Source organism: Heptranchias perlo, chromosome 4 (assembly GCF_035084215.1).
Source record: "Heptranchias perlo isolate sHepPer1 chromosome 4, sHepPer1.hap1, whole genome shotgun sequence".
Lineage (NCBI taxonomy): Eukaryota > Metazoa > Chordata > Chondrichthyes > Hexanchiformes > Hexanchidae > Heptranchias > Heptranchias perlo.
In genome coordinates this window covers 28758636-28776657 of record NC_090328.1, presented here as the reverse complement: position 1 = coordinate 28776657, position 18022 = coordinate 28758636, and the positions used below count along the sequence as shown (strand labels likewise).

At 40.9% G+C, this 18022-nt stretch overlaps 1 protein-coding gene across 1 annotated transcript in view; it reads left to right on the top strand.

Moving 5' to 3' along the window:
* pde8b (phosphodiesterase 8B) overlaps positions 1 to 14279 on the top strand; it is a 190736-nt gene extending 176457 nt beyond the window's left edge. The window contains exons 18-23 of the mRNA XM_067982683.1: positions 1658 to 1856; positions 3511 to 3728; positions 5535 to 5673; positions 8776 to 8943; positions 11080 to 11209; positions 12109 to 14279. Coding sequence (XP_067838784.1) covers positions 1658 to 1856; positions 3511 to 3728; positions 5535 to 5673; positions 8776 to 8943; positions 11080 to 11209; positions 12109 to 12218 — 964 coding nt within the window. The 3' untranslated portion in view covers positions 12219 to 14279. The remainder of the gene's footprint in view (positions 1 to 1657; positions 1857 to 3510; positions 3729 to 5534; positions 5674 to 8775; positions 8944 to 11079; positions 11210 to 12108) is intronic.
* The last annotated feature ends 3743 nt before the right edge of the window (positions 14280 to 18022 follow it).

Below are 18022 nucleotides of genomic sequence, written 5' to 3'. Positions count from 1 at the left end.
TGAAAAATTAAATGGAAAAATGTGAAATATTCAGGAGGAGTATCCAAACTACAGCCTACGGGCCAAATGTGGAATAAATCCTTAATGGGAATACCAAAATCTGTTAGTATTTGCAGTTTGAAATATACACATATTACTAAGAATATTAATTTAAACTCTCCTCCTCCACCATGGTAACAGGCAGAAATTGGTGAGAAATCCCGCTTACGGCATAAATGGTTTCCACCAAAGTCACGGTGGCAGAGCAGAAGCCCAGAGGAAATTCCCAACTTAAGTGTGGCGTACGAGGCTCCATGTTGTGCACCCAACCGCCCATGGAAACAAAATGTTTGCTTGCTCCTGCTTTAAACTCTGCAAATAACTGGTTAACATCTCATCTATTGGATTAACTAGTATTACATTGGAAAGTATTTCCTCCCAGAATACTCTTACCTTTTAAATTACAGAAATAATCATTTATCAAAAATCTCCTATTAAGATATAACCAAACAGGCCCAGTCAGTGAGTGTGTATTAATACAGCAGGCATTATTACTCTTTTTGCTTAGAGAGAGATTACCCACTTACCTGCAGAGGTCAATCTCCATTAGGCATTGGACGCCTGTTAGGTATGGCGCTGATCCCCATTTCGCTGGCAAACACCCAAAAACATTTCAGCAAGCAGTGCTCAGTCTCTGCAGTCTCCTGATATCCTCCCCACACCCCTCTACCTGATACTCATTTTATCCAAGTCAGAAAGTTGAAAGGCTGAGTAAACATTCCACGTTTGAACATAATGCCATCAGGCCCCAAGACTGAGCCACCTGACCTATAGATTCTTTTAGTTTCTGGACATCGATCAAGACCTGACATAAACTAATAACAGTACATAGAAGTTTTCAGTCAATATGGAGTAAACAATGGATTGACAGCGTACTGTCCACATCCAGAAATATTATCAATACTCATTAAGTTGTTGCAAGCACCCACTGTCTGAGATATTGGGTCCTCTCAAGGATGTGGGACACGAGTATCAACCTCAATTTTTCTTAACAGGATTTTACTATTAAATGTGCAAAACTTAACGGGACTTTGTACTGAAAGTATGGATTCTTCATGAACTGCCCTATCCTATGACATTTTCAAAGCCTTGGAATTCAGTTTTTTCCCCAATGCCTGTGTTCTGTTACATTATTTGGTAATTGTTGGCATGAACACCAGTTAGATTTAATTAAAGCAAATTGCCTAATTTACATATATATATATAAAAAAATAAATAAATAAATTCCCCATTTAATATCTAAGCTCCTGTATTGTGGAGAGTTATGATAATAGATGGGACAGCTCCCTGCAATGCAAGAAATTTGAATCCCAATTTAATTGGCTGCAAACATTATGCAGCCAAGCGAGCCACTGACAGGCAAATTCCATCAACAAGTCCCAAGAAAGACAAAGGGAGTGCATCGCATTACATTTCCATGTATCAAAACAATGTCAAGTAAACAAAAAAAATGCTTCCAGAGCTAATATGTAAGCATCCTGAAAGCAAGTAATTCAAACAAGTTGTCTTTTGTAAATTGATACATTTTTACATAAAAATCAGCAGAATTGTTAAAGCAGAAATTATAATCAGTAGTAAATGATTTACTTTGTAAACAATCTTTTCTGTTTTGTTTTAGACCATTGCTCTATCTTGGTTTAAAAATCTTAACGCAGTTTGGAGTATGTAAATTTTTGAACTGTTCAGAAACTACTCTAAGATCATGGCTGCAGGTCATAGAGACCAATTATCATGCATCAAATTCATACCACAATTCAACACACGCAGCTGACGTATTGCACGCCACAGCATATTTCCTGCGAAAGGACCGAGTCAAGGTAAACCTTTATACTTACTGAACAAGTACATTGGCATCTTGCTATAAAACCTGGTTTTGATGGACATTGCTTGCAGCTCCCTCACTAACAAAGGAGCCATAGAAAATATCTAAGGTCAATTTCATTTCTACAGTTAGTGATAGAGACATTTAAGTGTCTCTCTTTCTACATTTTATATTTCTTTGAATGGCACGATTTAACATGATAACTGCTGATTATTTTGACTTTGGCTACACTAACACACAAAAGTTGCAATTTGTGACCTAATGTACTATGGTGAGATGTCTGGACAGTTGGTGTGGGAGGGGTTGGGGAGAGGGAGGGAGATAAAACAACACTGTTGTCTTCAGGGTGGAAAGTCCTATTTTAGCAGATTTCTTTCAAATTGTGATAGAGGGTGAATGTTTGCGATGGGTTTTCTTGCTCAGCTGCTATAATTTTGGTGGAAGAGCCATTTTTCCTGGGTTTTCATGGCTGTTATGTCAAAGTTACAGCAGACGAGCAGGAGACGGCCCGTGGAAATTCATCCCGTAAGGTAAGTAAGGTAATATCAGTAATACACAATCAGTTCTGTGGCCACATGGTTGGCATTATTAAAGGCAAGTAGCAACAACTTCAAAAGAACTAATGCTCAACTAGTCTGCAGTAATCTTGTCCGGTCTCAATCAGGTTCTGGGTGCCATAGACAGAACAACGCTCCATTGGCAGTCGTTTTCTGTTTGCTGTGTCAGACCCTTCACTGTAACATGATTTATCCATGGTTCACATCGACAGACTCACAAGAGTAAGCCTGCTAAGACACTGCGGTACTATGTATTAGAAGAGTTATGAATTAGAGCACAGGTGAGACATAAAGGGTTAAAAGCAGGGAGCATGAAACAATACAAGAGTAGTTATGAAAGTAGTTGGTTAGAATTGAATGAGGATTCTCAGAAAGAAGCTCTGCTTTAGGGTTTAAAATTTAAATGTGAGAGGGCAAAAAGCACTCAATTAGAAGCCAAAGTATAATTGCCTATTATGGGCTTTTTCACTGTATTTTTGATTTTTTTAAAATATTTTACTTTTGGTATTTGCTAATAATTGTGCCTCATATTACTATTTAATTGTGAAGAAATATATTACTTGCTTTTGTCTGTGAATCTCTGGTCTGGGTGGTAATACCTTCCATTTGAAAGAGAAGTGGCATAGCACAAGACTGCTCTAAATCCAGTGAGCAGATCACTGAAAGTGGGGGAATTGTTAGCTCCTCAGAAACACAACTCTGCAAAGGCAGAGTATAGCAAAGGTACACCTTTTGGAGAGAAGAAAACAAACTTTAACAGTGCCCTTTGATGGAGGATAAATACCCTCAGCATTTTTTAATAAGTGGATCTGCTGCAATTCAAATTATTATGACAAGACCTTCAAATATCTGAAAATATTTTATCGTTATTTTGTTAATGTGTTTTTTATTTTTAAATGTCTTGCATTTCTTATGGAAATATTAATATTTTATAATTTGCACAAAACCAATTATCAATGCTTTCATTTATGATTAGCTTCATGAATTTCTCATTGTTGCATAATTGTTAGAATTTCACTGAAACCAGGCACCAGTTAATGTTTTCTTTTAACCTGGGTTTGTGCAGTCTCACATTTAATGCTATGTTTTCAGGGGAGTTTGGATAAGCTGGATGAGGTTGCAGCTCTCATTGCAGCCGCAGTGCATGATGTGGACCACCCAGGTCGCACCAACTCCTTCCTGTGTAATGCAGGAAGTGAGCTAGCAGTACTCTATAATGACACAGCAGTCCTGGAAAGTCACCATGCAGCCCTGGCCTTCCAACTTACAGCAGGAGACAATAAGAGCAACATCTTCAAGAACATTGAAAGGTTAGATTTACTGATCAATAGATTATCAGCCCACTGAAAGTCCTCAGTGCCAAGACAGTATGTGCATTTAGTTTGTTACATAGTACAGTGACAGTCAATCTATAAATTCAACTGGTTAAAAGTAGGACTTTAAGAGGTAATTTTTTGCTTTTGCTCTTCTGGGGAATGCCGAGGGCCCATAACAATATATCAGAATATCAATACTTAGCATTTATATAGCACCTTTAATATAGTAAAACATCTCAAGGCAGTTCACAGGAGCGTAATCGTACAAAAATTGACACCAAGCCGAAGAAGGAGATATTAGGACAAGTGACTAAAAGCTTGGTTAAAGAGGTAGAGTTTAAGGAGCTTCTTAAAGGAGAGAGAGGCAGAGAGGTTTAGGGAGGGAATTCTTGAGCTTAGGGCCTAGACAGCTGAAGTCACGAACATATCAAAATGACGGGCAAGAAAAGGCCATCTGGTCCATCAAGCCTGTCCCACACTCATGATGGCTGGAGAATCATGATTAGACACTAAAAGGGGGGGGGGGGCATAATAATTTTAAGATATATTTACACAAGGGTTCATGGAGTAGGGGGTAACATATTAGTATGGATAGAGGATTGGCTAATGGACAGAAAACAGAAAGTAGGGATAAACGGGTTATTTTCAGGTTGGCAGGCTGTAACTAGTGGGGTGCCGCAAGGACCAGTGCTTGGGCCTCAGCTATTTACAATCCAGATTAATGACTTAGATGAAGGGACCGAGTGTAATGTATCCAAGTTTACTGACGATACAAAGCTAGGTGGGAAAGTAAGCTGTGAGGACACAGAGTCTGAAAAGGGATATAGACAGGTTAAGCGAGTGGGCAAGAAGGTGGCAGATGGAATATAATGTGGGGAAATGTGAGGTTATTCACTTTGGTAAGAGGAATAGAAAAACAGAATATTTTTTAAAAGGTGAGAAACTATTAAATGTTGGTGATCAGAGAGATTTCAGTGTCCTCGTACAAGAAACACAAAAAGTTAACAGGCAGGTACAGCAAGCAATTAGGAAAGCAAATGGCATGGTGGCCTTTATTGCAAGGGAGTTGGAGTACAAGAGTAAGGAAGTCTTTGTATAGGGCTTTGGTGAGACCTCACCTGGAGTACTGTGTACAGTTTTGGTCTCCTTATCTAAGGAAGGATATACTTGTCTTAGAAGCGGTGCAACAAAGGTTCACTAGATTAATTCCTGGGATGAGAGGGTTGTCCTATGAAGAGAGGTTTAGTAGAATGGGCCTATACTGTCTGGAGTTTAGAAGAATGAGAGGTGATCTCATTGAAACATATAAGATTATGAGGGGGCTTGACAGGGTAGATGCTGAGAGACTGTTTCCCATGGCTGGAGGGCACAGTCGTAGAATATGGGGTTGGCCATTTAAGATTGAGATGAGGAGGAATTCTTCACTCAGAGGGTTGTGAATCTTTGGAATTCTCTATCCCAGAGGGCTGTGGATCCTGAGTCGTTGAATATATTCAAGGCTGAGATGGATAGATTTTTGGATTCTAGGGAATCAAGGGATATGGGGATCGGGCAGGAAAGTGGAGTTGAGGTCAACGATCAGCCATAATCTGGTTGAATGGCAGAGCAGGCTCGAGGGGCCTTATGGCCTATTCCTGTTCCCATTTCTTATGTTCTTTACTGTTACTAGATTTTTTAAAAATTAAGAAAAATATATTTTTTTTAAAAATCAAACAGCAGTAAGACTTTGCCACAAGATTCAATTAATGCTGAACCAAGGACAAAATGTCAGTTTGTAATCATTCATCCAATTTTTTCCAGGAATCAGTTTCGAACGTTACGACAGGCAATCATTGACATGGTTTTGGCGACAGAGATGACAAAGCATTTTGAGCACGTGAACAAATTTGTGAACAGCATCAACAAACCTATGACTTCTATTGATGAAACTAGCTCAAATGTAAGGTCTAAACCTCAGCATCCTCAGTATGAACATCATTATGTATCAGCAACATGTAATGCGCTGGCAGTCAGAATCAAGACTAGCAGCTACAATTGGCACAACAGACCCAAAAAGTAGATCCACGTCATAAAATTTATGTAATAATATTATAAGTGTTACCCTTAATTGATTTCAAGACAGTAATTTAGTTTCAGGGCTCACTGACATTTTGACTATAAACTGCACAAGCTTCCTGCTCATAGTTGATGATATTAGCTGAGCCGTTTGATTAGAGTACTGCTTTATAAATACACCCAGGTTCCTATCATTCTATGTGTCCATGATTCTGAGATCAGTATTTTAGACTTATACTAACCAAAAAAAATTTTCTTTTTCCTCAGAATGTGGGTGACACTGGCAAGGCCAACAATTGTTGTGCATTCCTAGTTGCCTTTGAGAAGGTGGTGGTGGCCTGCTTATTGATCAATGTGGTGCAGGTGCTCCTATAGTGCTTAGGTTAGGAGTTCCAGGATTTTAACCCAGGAACGGCGATAAGTGTCCAAATCAGGACAGCGTGTGACTTGGTGGGGAACTTGGGAGGTGATGGTGTTCCCATGCGCCTGCTGCCCTTGTCCTTCTAGGTGGTGGAGGTTGTGAATGGGCGGTCCTGCCGAAGAAGCCGTGGCAAGTTGCTGCAGTGCATCTTGTAGATGGTACACACTGCAGCCACGGTACGCCTGTGATGGAGGGGATGGATGAAGTGCCGATCAAGCAGACTGCTTTGTAAAGACATTCACTAGATGGCATCCATTTTCACCATCATATTTCTGATTGACGTCTATGCAGTCGATCGGCATTAATAAACATTAATCTTTAATCATAATTTCTATAAATGACAACTGTTCATATAGTACAATAAGATAAATGTGTTTTACTAGTATTCTTTTAACATTAGTTTCAGTTTGCTAAACCTTTCATTTTATAGTGGGAAATGCAAGTTGAAAATAATAAATGCCATAATTTACAAAAAGTATAATTGTGGCAGAATTGCAGAATTCCATTTTTATTATTGCAAAAATGTATTTGACATGTAAGTGCAATGGGAGGCTAAAGCACAGCATGTAAAGGAACCTGGTTAATGCTGGCATAATTACCAGTTAATGGGAGGTAACCCTATCGCTGAACTTGAGCATCATGAGTACCATGCATTCTGTTCACCCACATAAAGTGTTGTGAGCAGATGACACGTCGGGAAGTCCACAGCTTTTCTGTTGGTTTTATCATGGGAAATCTTGGAGTAATCTGCTCGTTGCATCACCTCATGCACCACCTTTCCCAATCATTAGAAAAGGCAAGTCCTGCAAGGAGTGATGGGTGAGTTAGGCAAAGAGAAGAAAAAAAGTCTGCAGCTAATTCAGGAAAATTCCTCCTGACTGCTTTATCAAGCAAGCTCCAGGAGCCCATGATGCATAAATAAACCAACCTCCAAATGTCCTTTTGGAACACTGGACTGTACAAAACCAGAATCAGCCATCTCGATCTATTGGGCTGGTCCTAAAGATCACAGATTTCATACACCATTTTATCTCTCACACCTTTTACTAGTCCTGTCTGCCACATATTTATCCTTCACTCCTGAAATTTACAGCATCCTCTGCCTCTCTTGGTAGGCTATTTTAACCTATTCAACGCCCTTTGTGTAAAGCAATTATATATTACCTTATCCCAAACTGTGGTGGCTGGCTGTCCCCTGCCTTAAGCTACCTTTTTCCATGTTTGGCGTAGCAGCCACTTCTCAGTCCCTTTAAATGTGTGCCTTCTCTGCCTGAATGCTTGCAGAAGGATTTGCAACCCTGGACAATCAAACTGGCTTTTCTTACTCAGTAATGCCCAAACCTTTAGCAATTTGGTGAGTAATCAGCAAAGCTTTACCCTCCCAGTGCTACGCTACATGTTCAACAGGCTTCCTGCCACAGGTAAAAGCTGATTTAGTACTGCTTTCTTCTCGTTGGCTGACCCACAGTTTGGAATACAATTCCTACAGTTTTGGCAACAGTTTGAAAATCAATATTGTATGTAAACCAGAAGTACATCCTCCCAGGAACTTTTGGTGACCTATATTTTATCGTTGAGTAACACAGGCTTATGAGTCTTGAACAACAACTTCATCAACAGATAGATTTTGAGAAGGCTTTTAAAGGAGAAGTTAGAAGTGGAGAGGCAGAGAGGTTTCGGAAGGGAATTCCTGAGAATAGGACCTAGGTGACTCAAAATTCTGCTGCCAATGATGGGGCAAAGGGAGGCAGGACATGCACAAAACTCCAGAGAAGACTATTTGCTGAGAGGATATAGGACTGGAGGAAATTACAGAACTATGGAAGGGTGAGGCCATGGGAGAGGGGCAATATAGGTCAACAGGATGAGTGCAACAGAGTTTGGACAAGGGCACTGAAAATGGCTTTAATTTGGCACTATGTTTAGAATCTCAGACAGTTCATAAGAATAACTGGTGAGGGGATTGGAAATGTCACACTGCTGCAGTTGGGGTATTCTACTGATTTTGCAACTAAAGTACATAGTTGAAGCAGCGTAGAGGAAATTTCACAATGGATCTCATCCATTTCTACATGAGCTGGCCATGCTCAGCGTTAACATCGGTACCAAAGAGAAAATGTTCCATTCTCAATTACTCGCATTCTTCCTCTTGAACACGGAAGTAACCAGAAATAGAGTTTCATTTTTAGAAAGACTTAACAGTAGTATAAATAATTTTTAATACAATGGCCCTGAATTTCCTTGGGCATTTTCCTAATCTCCTGGTGTAATTTTGGTGGGAGGTCAGCGGAAACCCCAGAGAATTGGTGCAAATAGCTGAAACCGGCCAGTTATGCCATTTCTTTGGGGTTCCGCCAAACTCCCGCCAAAGATATGGCAGGAGATTGGGACAACCTCCACAGAAATTCAGGGCACAAATGTTTACAGAGCAATAAAAAGAAGTATGAGGTAGTGTTCTATAATGTGGAATAAATGATTTAACCTTGCAACCTAAATTGCTGCAACAGATTTAAATGGCTAGTAATTATGTATAAATCACTAAATGTTTCCACTTGTGTTCCACAGAGTGAAAGCAGTGACGGTGAATGTCCGTCGAGTATTAAGGACTCAATGGAGAACAGACTGCTTATTAAACGCATGATGATTAAATGTGCTGATGTTGCTAACCCTTGCCGCTCAGTGGAGCTGTGTGTCGAATGGGCGGGGAGAATTTCAGAAGAATATTTTGCTCAGGTAATATTGCAACATTTCAAAATTATTCAAGGCTGTGGGGGATCATACCCAGCTGAGTATGAGAATTATGTCAATGTTTTAAACTAATGCAGAGGAACTGATTTTCTATTTACCATTTCTTCATTTTGTAAGCATTCCAGTATGGTTGAACACTGTTTATTTTTTTATTTTTTTATTCGTTCATGGGATGTGGGCGTCGCTGACGAGGCCAGCATTTATTGCCCATCCCTAATTGCCCTCGAGAAGGTGGTGGTGAGCCGCCTTCTTGAACCGCTGCAGTCCGTGTGGTGACGGTTCTCCCACAGTGCTGTTAGGAAGGGAGTTCCAGGATTTTGACCGAGCGACGATGAAGGAACGGCAATATATTTCTAAGTCGGGATGGTGTGTGACTTGGAGGGGAACGTGCAGGTGGTGTTGTTCCCATGCGCCTGCTGCTCTTGTCCTTCTAGTTGGTAGAGGTCGCGGGTTTGGGAGGTGCTGTCGAAGAAGCCTTGGCGAGTTGCTGCAGTGCATCCTGTGGATGGTGCACACTGCAGCCACAGTGCGCCGGTGGTGAAGGGAGTGAATGTTTAGGGTGGTGGATGGGGTGCCAATCAAGCGGGCTGCTTTATCTTGGATGGTGTCGAGCTTCTTGAGTGTTGTTGGAGCTGCACTCATCCAGGCAAGTGGAGAGTATTCCATCACACTCCTGACTTGTGCCTTGTAGATGGTGGAAAGGCTTTGGGGAGTCAGAAGGTGAGTCACTCGCCGCAGAATACCCAGCCTCTGACCTGCTCTCGTAGCCACAGTATTTATATGGCTGGTCCAGTTCAGTTTCTGGTCAATGGTGACCCCCAGGATGTTGATGGTGGGGGATTCGGCGATGGTAATGCCGTTGAATGTCAAGGGGAGGTGGTTAGACTCTCTCTTGTTGGAGATGGTCATTGCCTGGCACTTATCTGGCGCGAATGTTACTTGCCACTTATGAGCCCAAGCCTGGATGTTGTCCAGGTCTTGCTGCATGCGGGCTCAGACTGCTTCATTATCTGAGGGGTTACGAATGGAACTGAACACTGTGCAGTCATCAGCGAACATCCCCATTTCTGACCTTATGATGGAGGGAAGGTCATTGATGAAGCAGCTGAAGATGGTTGGGTCAAGGACACTGCCCTGAGGAACTCCTGGAGCAATATCCTGCGGCTGAGATAATTGGCCTCCAACAACCACTACCTTGCTGGAATTATGTTTTTCATAGCTTAAATGATCATACCGTTCAGCATTATTTTTTAAATGTTTCCGCATTCATGTGGGGGAATAAAACAAATGAAACACTTAAATTTATCCAAATGTAGCCATACAAATCAGAGAAGACCCAGGTTCAATCCATCTGTGCTGACTTAGTCCATCTCAGCCAGGGACGCAGTGGGGACACTGAAGTTGGCCTCAGCGCCCCTGGGTGGAAAAAAAAATCAGCCAGGGTCCCCATTCCTGACTGATATCCTGCTGGAAGTGCATATGTTTAGATATTGGGTGGGGGAAGAAATCAGGTTCAGCTGTAATGCCCTTCACAGTGGATACTCTGACAATACTCGCTGTCATTACAAATTACGTGAATAATGGTCATTTGGGCAAGGTACCAGAAGGCAACCACAGCCCATAAAACTGTACTCCAGCAAGGAGTCAACATCTTCAGGGGACGAGGGGAGGGAAGAAAATTAAGTTTGGGGGGGGGGGGGAGGGGGGGAGAAAGAGAGAGGGAATTAAAATCTAAAGCAAGACATTTCATCTGTATTAAACAGAACAATCTGTGTGTATGTTTATAATCAAAAGAGATACTAGGTGTAATTTTCTAATTCACACTTCTGGTGGGGAGGTTTGCCCATTGGGAGTGCCTATCGGATATTCAGACTGCACCCAATTTTCTAATATCTTCTCCAGGTGAGTGAAATTCCCTTCTGCTTACAGGATCGCAAAGTCAGAAAATTCCCCAGATTGTTTAAATCCACCATATTTGAACATATGGCCCCTTACATTGGTCATCAGACTGCACATTGATCAAAGTGTGAGGGTAAAACTAAATTACAGGTTTCATGTCGTTGCACTGATACATTATCCTCTTTACTGTATTGATGTAACAATTACTTTCTTTGTCAATAGACAGATGAGGAGAAAAGGCAAGGTCTGCCGGTTGTGATGCCAGTCTTTGATCGGAATACCTGTAGTATTCCAAAATCTCAAATATCGTTTATCGATTATTTTATAAATGACATGTTTGATGCTTGGGATGGTAAGAATTATTTTGATTTTTTTTTTCTTTTAGAGCTGCACTTGTAAGTTTTTTAATATATAAATAAATGCTGAGTCACTACATTGTGACCCCCATAACCGCTTTGGGGTGTATACTTCTCAATTCAGCCCAGTGCAGAGGAAGGGTCCTGAATTTTCTTGGAATTTCTGCCACTGTAACCTGGTCGGAGGTGGAGTGGAAACCCCGTTCACAGGTGTAAATGGGGTTTTTGCTGCATTTCCGATGAAGTTACGGTAGCACAGCAGCAGAAAGTCGAAGGAAATTCAGGGCCATAATTTACCTTGATGTGTTGTCCACCCATTATTATTTACCTGAATAACTTGAAAATGTTTCTTCAGGAATGCCACAGGCTCACATCGGAGTGGTGGGTTACGGAGTTTTTGTCCATTTTTACCCACATTAAAATATTCAGTTGCAACCCTGTCGGGCCTGGGCACTTGGCCACAAGCTGAGAAAGTGGGAAACGTCATCCCAAGCAATTCTTGCACTTTCCTTCCCAGCTAGTTGCAGAATGTTATTGTCAGAGGTTTGGGAGCAGAACACTTGTCAGGGAGTGGTAGAAGGGATTGGGGAGAATACGTCCTATTGGCAGGTATTGGATTTCTGCCATATATGAGCACGGTAGAAACTGTACAGCGATGTATAAATCCTAAATGAATGTCCTAATATAAAACAATGAAGATTATTTTGCGCACACAGTACCTCAGTGTAGTACATTGTAACTGTGTTTATTTAAAAAGTTTATCAGTTAATATTTTATATTTCTGTGTTTAATTAGAAAAGTTAGTCATGAGTAATTAGATAGAGTGTATGTTGAATTAAATATTTTTCAATAATTTATGATAATTTTCATGCAATTTTAACTGTCTTCCTTTCAGCATTTGCAAACCTTCCCAATTTAATACAGCATTTAGCAGAGAACTACAAGTACTGGAAAACCCTAGACGAATCCAAGTATAAAGGTCTGCGACCTCCACCTGACCTTTAAAAGTAAAGGTGAAAGGACAACATATTTTGTTTGCTAACCTCACTTTAAATCGTGACTCAAGCAAAGCCATGAAGAGATTCTATTTTAGTTCAAGTGACTGTAAAACTGAATTGTAATATAAATCCCATACAATGCAGGAAGCCTTGATGTACATGGTGCAGGAAAACAACGTTGAATTATCAAGGCGGTGTCCCAATTACAAGCAGAATAGCATAGGACTTGGAATTTCAACACTGGCTTTGTCATGTTTAAGCAAATTCTAGTGCCATTCCAGAAGAATATCACACAGTTGAGAGAAGGCGTAATGAAAATACTGCTTCTGTAATTATTACCCTAAAGCCATAAGTTTATATGTAAGAAAGCCTTTCATTTACTACAGTATTCTTTTCTGGTGTATGGATGAACTAGGGGTAATATTCTGACTTGGCAATTTTTCACCAATTTACCATCATTTAAAAAAAATGACAGTTGGGACATAAAGGCAGCTTTGGGCAGTAGTAATGACAGTTTACATATTCTATAAATATTTAACATGGAAATAAATCTTTTCTCCTAGTGAAATAAAAAATCTGCTCAACAAATTATTGTGAGGAGATCAATTAATTTATATCACACTGTATATTCGGAATTGATATATGGTATACTCTACCACCATTGTAAGCTATACATTGCCTAGGCTTTAACCTGTGACAACAGCCTTAAGTCAATGCTGTTGAGATCGTTTTCTTTTCAAAACATGATTGAATGACCAAATAAAATATTTCTGAATTCCATGCTGATTTATGTAGAAATGTGCACTAATACTTATGGGTTTTACCCACATTAGTGTCCAGTGCAATATATGTAACAGCCCCTATGTAGCTGCGCAATATTACAGCATTATTCTGGATAAAGTCACAAGATAGAGGGAGACCATTTGCCCCATCTTAGCGCATTCATCTAGACATCTCCTAAAGTCTCCCTATTGCAGTATCCAATTGTTTCATAAATGATTCCTGGGTTTTTGCCTTCATTATGCTATCAACGGGTCTATTCAATGTATTGATCACTCTTCGTGTGACAAAGAGCTTCCGGATATTAGTCCTAAATTTACCTTTTACTAGTTTGAACCTGTGGCCTATTGACATATTCATGCAATTTACTTTAAAGTAATTTTCCAGAACGATTAACTATGTAAGATCACTTCTTAGATTTCTCCTTTTAAGGCTGAAAATTTCTCCAGTCTTCTCTCATAATCCGGGCCTCTGACACTAGGATTCAGCCACGTGGCTCGTCTCTGCACTACCTCTAATACTTTAATGACTCCCTTGTGTCTTGGTGACTAGAACTGGGCATGGTACTCAAGATACGGCCTGACCAGAGCACTGTGCAGTTTGATCATGACTCCCTTTGACTTGTATTCTGTTGTTTTTAATATATAGTTCAGCGTTCTATTGCTTTGTTGATGCTGTTCTGCATTGGTTGGATGTGTGGAGTGTTGAGTCTGCTAAAACTCCTTTTTCAACTTCATTCTTAGCTATTTCAATACTATTTACAAAGTACATGTAAAAGAAAGGAAAAATGATTGACATCAAAAATGTATGGAATCACAACATATGCATACAAAGTAATTTCTCAGTTGCAACTGGTACGAGTCAGCTGCATTGTGTTGATAATATTAGCAACAGCAGGATCTATGGGACAAAAGAGCATATGAGGCTGAGTGAATGAATGAAGCTGAACATTCTGGAATCTGTTACCTTGCACTTGTGTGTGGGGGGTGGGTGACCAGGCAACATACTGTAAAGTCACATCTACAAACAAAGCAAGACTGGAAATTAGCATAGAGGAGTGAAAGAAGAAACCGCACTTAGCAATGAGAAAAATAAACACGAAGGAACAAAGACAAAATTACAGGTAAAGCAAGTATCAACCTCTAATGTGAAACATACATATACTAATATGTATGTATGTAAATAGAAAAATTGTAACAAAATATACAACTGTTTATAGACAATGCTGCAGTAATTCTGTTCACTGCTGGGACAAAATGTGCAACAATAAAAAAGTAATTAAAAACAATACTGTTTTATCAATGTACCTCAGTGTGAACTGTGCCCTAAAATTATGTCATCTTCCTCCGTGCACAGGTTTGCAAAGCACTGGTGGTGAGATTTGGGTGGACCCTGCATTTGAATCATCCTCCACGGGGTGGTACTCTGGCTCGGCAGCCATCACAGTCACAGAGCCCTGCAGAAAAGCCTTCAGAGCATTTGCGAGAGCTCTAAATGGCAACATCCTGGAGCAGCATGAAGCAAAGTTGCTGGTTTCCCATGGGTGTATAGTAAGCAGGTTGACTAGAGAGTCTGTTCTTCCAACTGTTCCCAGTCTAATTACATAATGAATGCAAGGTAACTTTGATTACCTTGGGGGGGTCCAGCACGATGGGTTACAGTCTCAGGATACGGCGTAGGACATTTAGGACTGAGATGAGGAAAAATTTCTTCACTCAGGAGGGTGGTGAACCTGTGGAATTCTCTACCACAGAAGGCTGTGGAGGCCAAGTCACTGAATATATTTAAGAAGGAGCGAGATAGATTTCTAGACACAAAAGGCATCAAGGGGTATGGGGAGAGAGCGGGAATATGGTATTGAGATAGAGGATCAGCCATGATCATGTTGAATGGCGGAGCAGGCTCGAAGGGCCGAATGGCCTACTCCTGCTCTATTTTCTATGTAACATGTCAGTGTGTATCTGGCTTGTTTCCAGATTGCACATTTTTATTGGGCATTCCTAATCTAGGTGAATACTCTTCCCAGGCAACTCTGAGATGGTGGTGGGGGACTTCACATGGCTAACATGTCTTCTGACAAAGACTCACCATGTTGTATGGAGTACATCAGAGAAGGCCTTATGGAGGACTGAGTAACAGGAGAAGAGCATTCTGACCAAGCAGCAGCGTAGTAAGTGATGGTTTCTGTTGTTTCCCTGAAGCCTAAGAATTCAACATCCTCTCGTGCCTGATCACCCTCTGCCTCCAAGTTAGTTATAACCTGTAGGTTGGGCACAGTGGAGCTGGATGAAGATGACTCATAGAAAGTTACAGCACAGAAGGAAGCCATTCAGCCCATTGTGTCCGTACCGGCCGAAAAAGAGCTATCCAGCTTAATCCCAATTTCTAGCACTTGGTCCGTAGCTCTGTAGGTTATGGCACTTAAAGTGCATATCCAAATACTTTTTAAATGAGTTGAGGGTTGTCTCTACCACCCTTTCAGGCAGTGAGTTCCAGACCCCCACCACCATCTGGGTGAAAAAATTTCTCCTTAGCTCCCCTCTAATCCTTCTGTCAATTACTTTAAATCTATGCCCCCTGGTCACTGACCCCTCTCTAACTAGTCCCATCATAATTTTATACACCTCAATTAAATCTCCCCCCAGCCTCCTTTGTTCCAAAGAAAACAACCCCAGCCTATCCAATCTTTTCTCATAGCTAAAATTCTCCAGCCCTGGCAACATCCTCGTAAATCTTCTCTGTTCCCTCTCTAGTGCAATCACAGCTTTCCTGTAATGTGGTGACCAGAATTGTATGCAGTACTCAAGCTGTGGCCTAACCAATGTTTTATACAGTTCTAGCATAATCTCCCTGCTCTTATATTCTATGCCTCTGCTAATAAAGGAAAGTATCCCATATGCCTTTTTAACCACCTTATCTACCTGTCCTGCTATCTTCAGAGATCTTTGGACATGCACTCCAAGGTCACTTTGTTCCTCTACACCTCTCAGTATCCTCCCATTTATTGTGTACTCCCTTGCCTTGTTTGTCCTTCCCAAATGCATTACCTCACACTTCTCCAGATTGAATTCCATTTGCCACTTTTCTGTCCGCCTGACCAGTCCATTGATAATTTCCTGCAGTCGACAGCTTTCCTCCTCATTATCAACCACACGGCCAATTTTTGTATCATCTGCAACCTTCTTGATCAAGCCCCCCACATTCAAGTCTAAATCATTAATATACACCACAAAAAGCAAGGGACCCAGAACAGAGCCTTGCGGAACCGCACTGGAAACAGCTTTCCAGTCGCAAAAACAACTGTCAATCATTACCCTTTGCTTCCTGCCACTGAGCCAATTTTGGATCCAACTATCCAGTTTCCCTTGGATCTCATGGGCTTTTACTTTTTTGGCCAGTCTGCCATGTGGGACCTTGTCAAAAGCCTTGCTAAAATCCATGTACACTACGTCAAATGCGTTAGCCTCATCGACCCTTCTTGTTACCTCCTCCAAAAAGTTCAGTCAAGTTAGTCAGACACCACCTTCCCTTAACAAATCCATGCTGATTGTCCTTGATTAACCCGTGCCTTTCTAAACAACGATTTATGCTGTCCCTTAGAATCGATTCCATAATATGCCCACCACAGAGGTTAGACTGACTAGCCTATAATTACTCGGTCTATCTCTTCCTCCTTTTTTAATCAACGATACAACGTTAGCAGTCCTCCAATCCTCCGGCACCATGCCTTTAGCCAGGGAGGATTGCAAAATAATGGTCAGAGTTGCTGCTATTTCCTTCCTTGCTTCTCTTAACAGCCTGGGATACATTTCAAAAATGCTAAACCCCATAATACTGCCTCTCTCACTATGTTTATCCCGTCCAATATTTCACACTCATCCTCAACTACAATCTCTGCATCGTCCCCCTCTTTTGTGAAGACGGACACGAAGTATTCACTGAGAACCTTCCTCCACACATAGGTTACCTTTTTGGTCTCTAATAGGCCCTACTCTTTCCTTAGTTATCCTCTTGTTCTTTATGTATTTATAAAACATTATGGAGATTTCCTTAATTTTACTTGCCAGTATTTTTTCATGTCCTCTCTTGCTTTCCTAATTTCCTTTTTAATTTCACCCCTGCACTTTCTATACTCCTCTAGGCTTTCTGCAGTATTGCGCTCTCGGTGTCTGACATAAGCTTCCTTTTTTTGCCTCATCTTACCCTGTACACTCCTGGTCATCCGGGGGCTCTAGATTTGGCAGTCCCACCCTTTGTCTTTGTGGGAACATGTTTACTCTGAACCCCTTGAATCTCCCCCTTGAATGCCTCCCACTGATCTGACACTGATTTACCTTCAAGTAGCTGTTTCCAGTCCACTTTTGCTAAATCACTTCTCAGCTTAATAAAATTGGCCTTTCCCCAATTTAGAACTTTTACTCCTGTTCTATCTTTGTCCTGTTCTATCTTTGTCCTTTTCCATAACTATGCTAAATCTAACTGAATTATGATCACTACCACCAAAATGCTCTCCCATTGATACTCCTTCCACCTGCCCAGTTTCACTCCCTAAAACTAAATCCAGAACTGCCCCCCCCCCCCCCCGCCTCTGTTAGGCTTGTTACATACTGGCTAAAAAAATTCTCCTGAATGCAATTTAAGAATTCTGCACCCTCTATACTTTTTGCACTGATTGTGTCCCAGTTAATATTAGGGTAGTTGAAATCCCCTATTACTGCCCTATTGATTTTACACTTCAGAAATTTGCCTACATATTTGCTCTGACTGTTTGGAGGGTCTATAGTACACTCCCAGCAGTGTGACTGCCCCTTTTTTGTTTTTTTTAGCTCAACCATATAGCCTCATTTTATGATCCTTCTAACATATATAATCCCTCCTCACAGCCATAATTGTTTCTTTAACCAATATTGCAACTCCCCTCCATTTTTTTTATAAATCCCTCTCTATCTTGTCTGAAAACCCTGTAACCAGGAACGTTGTGCTGCCATTCCTGCCCCTCTTTAAACCATGTTTCAGTAATAGCTAAGATAT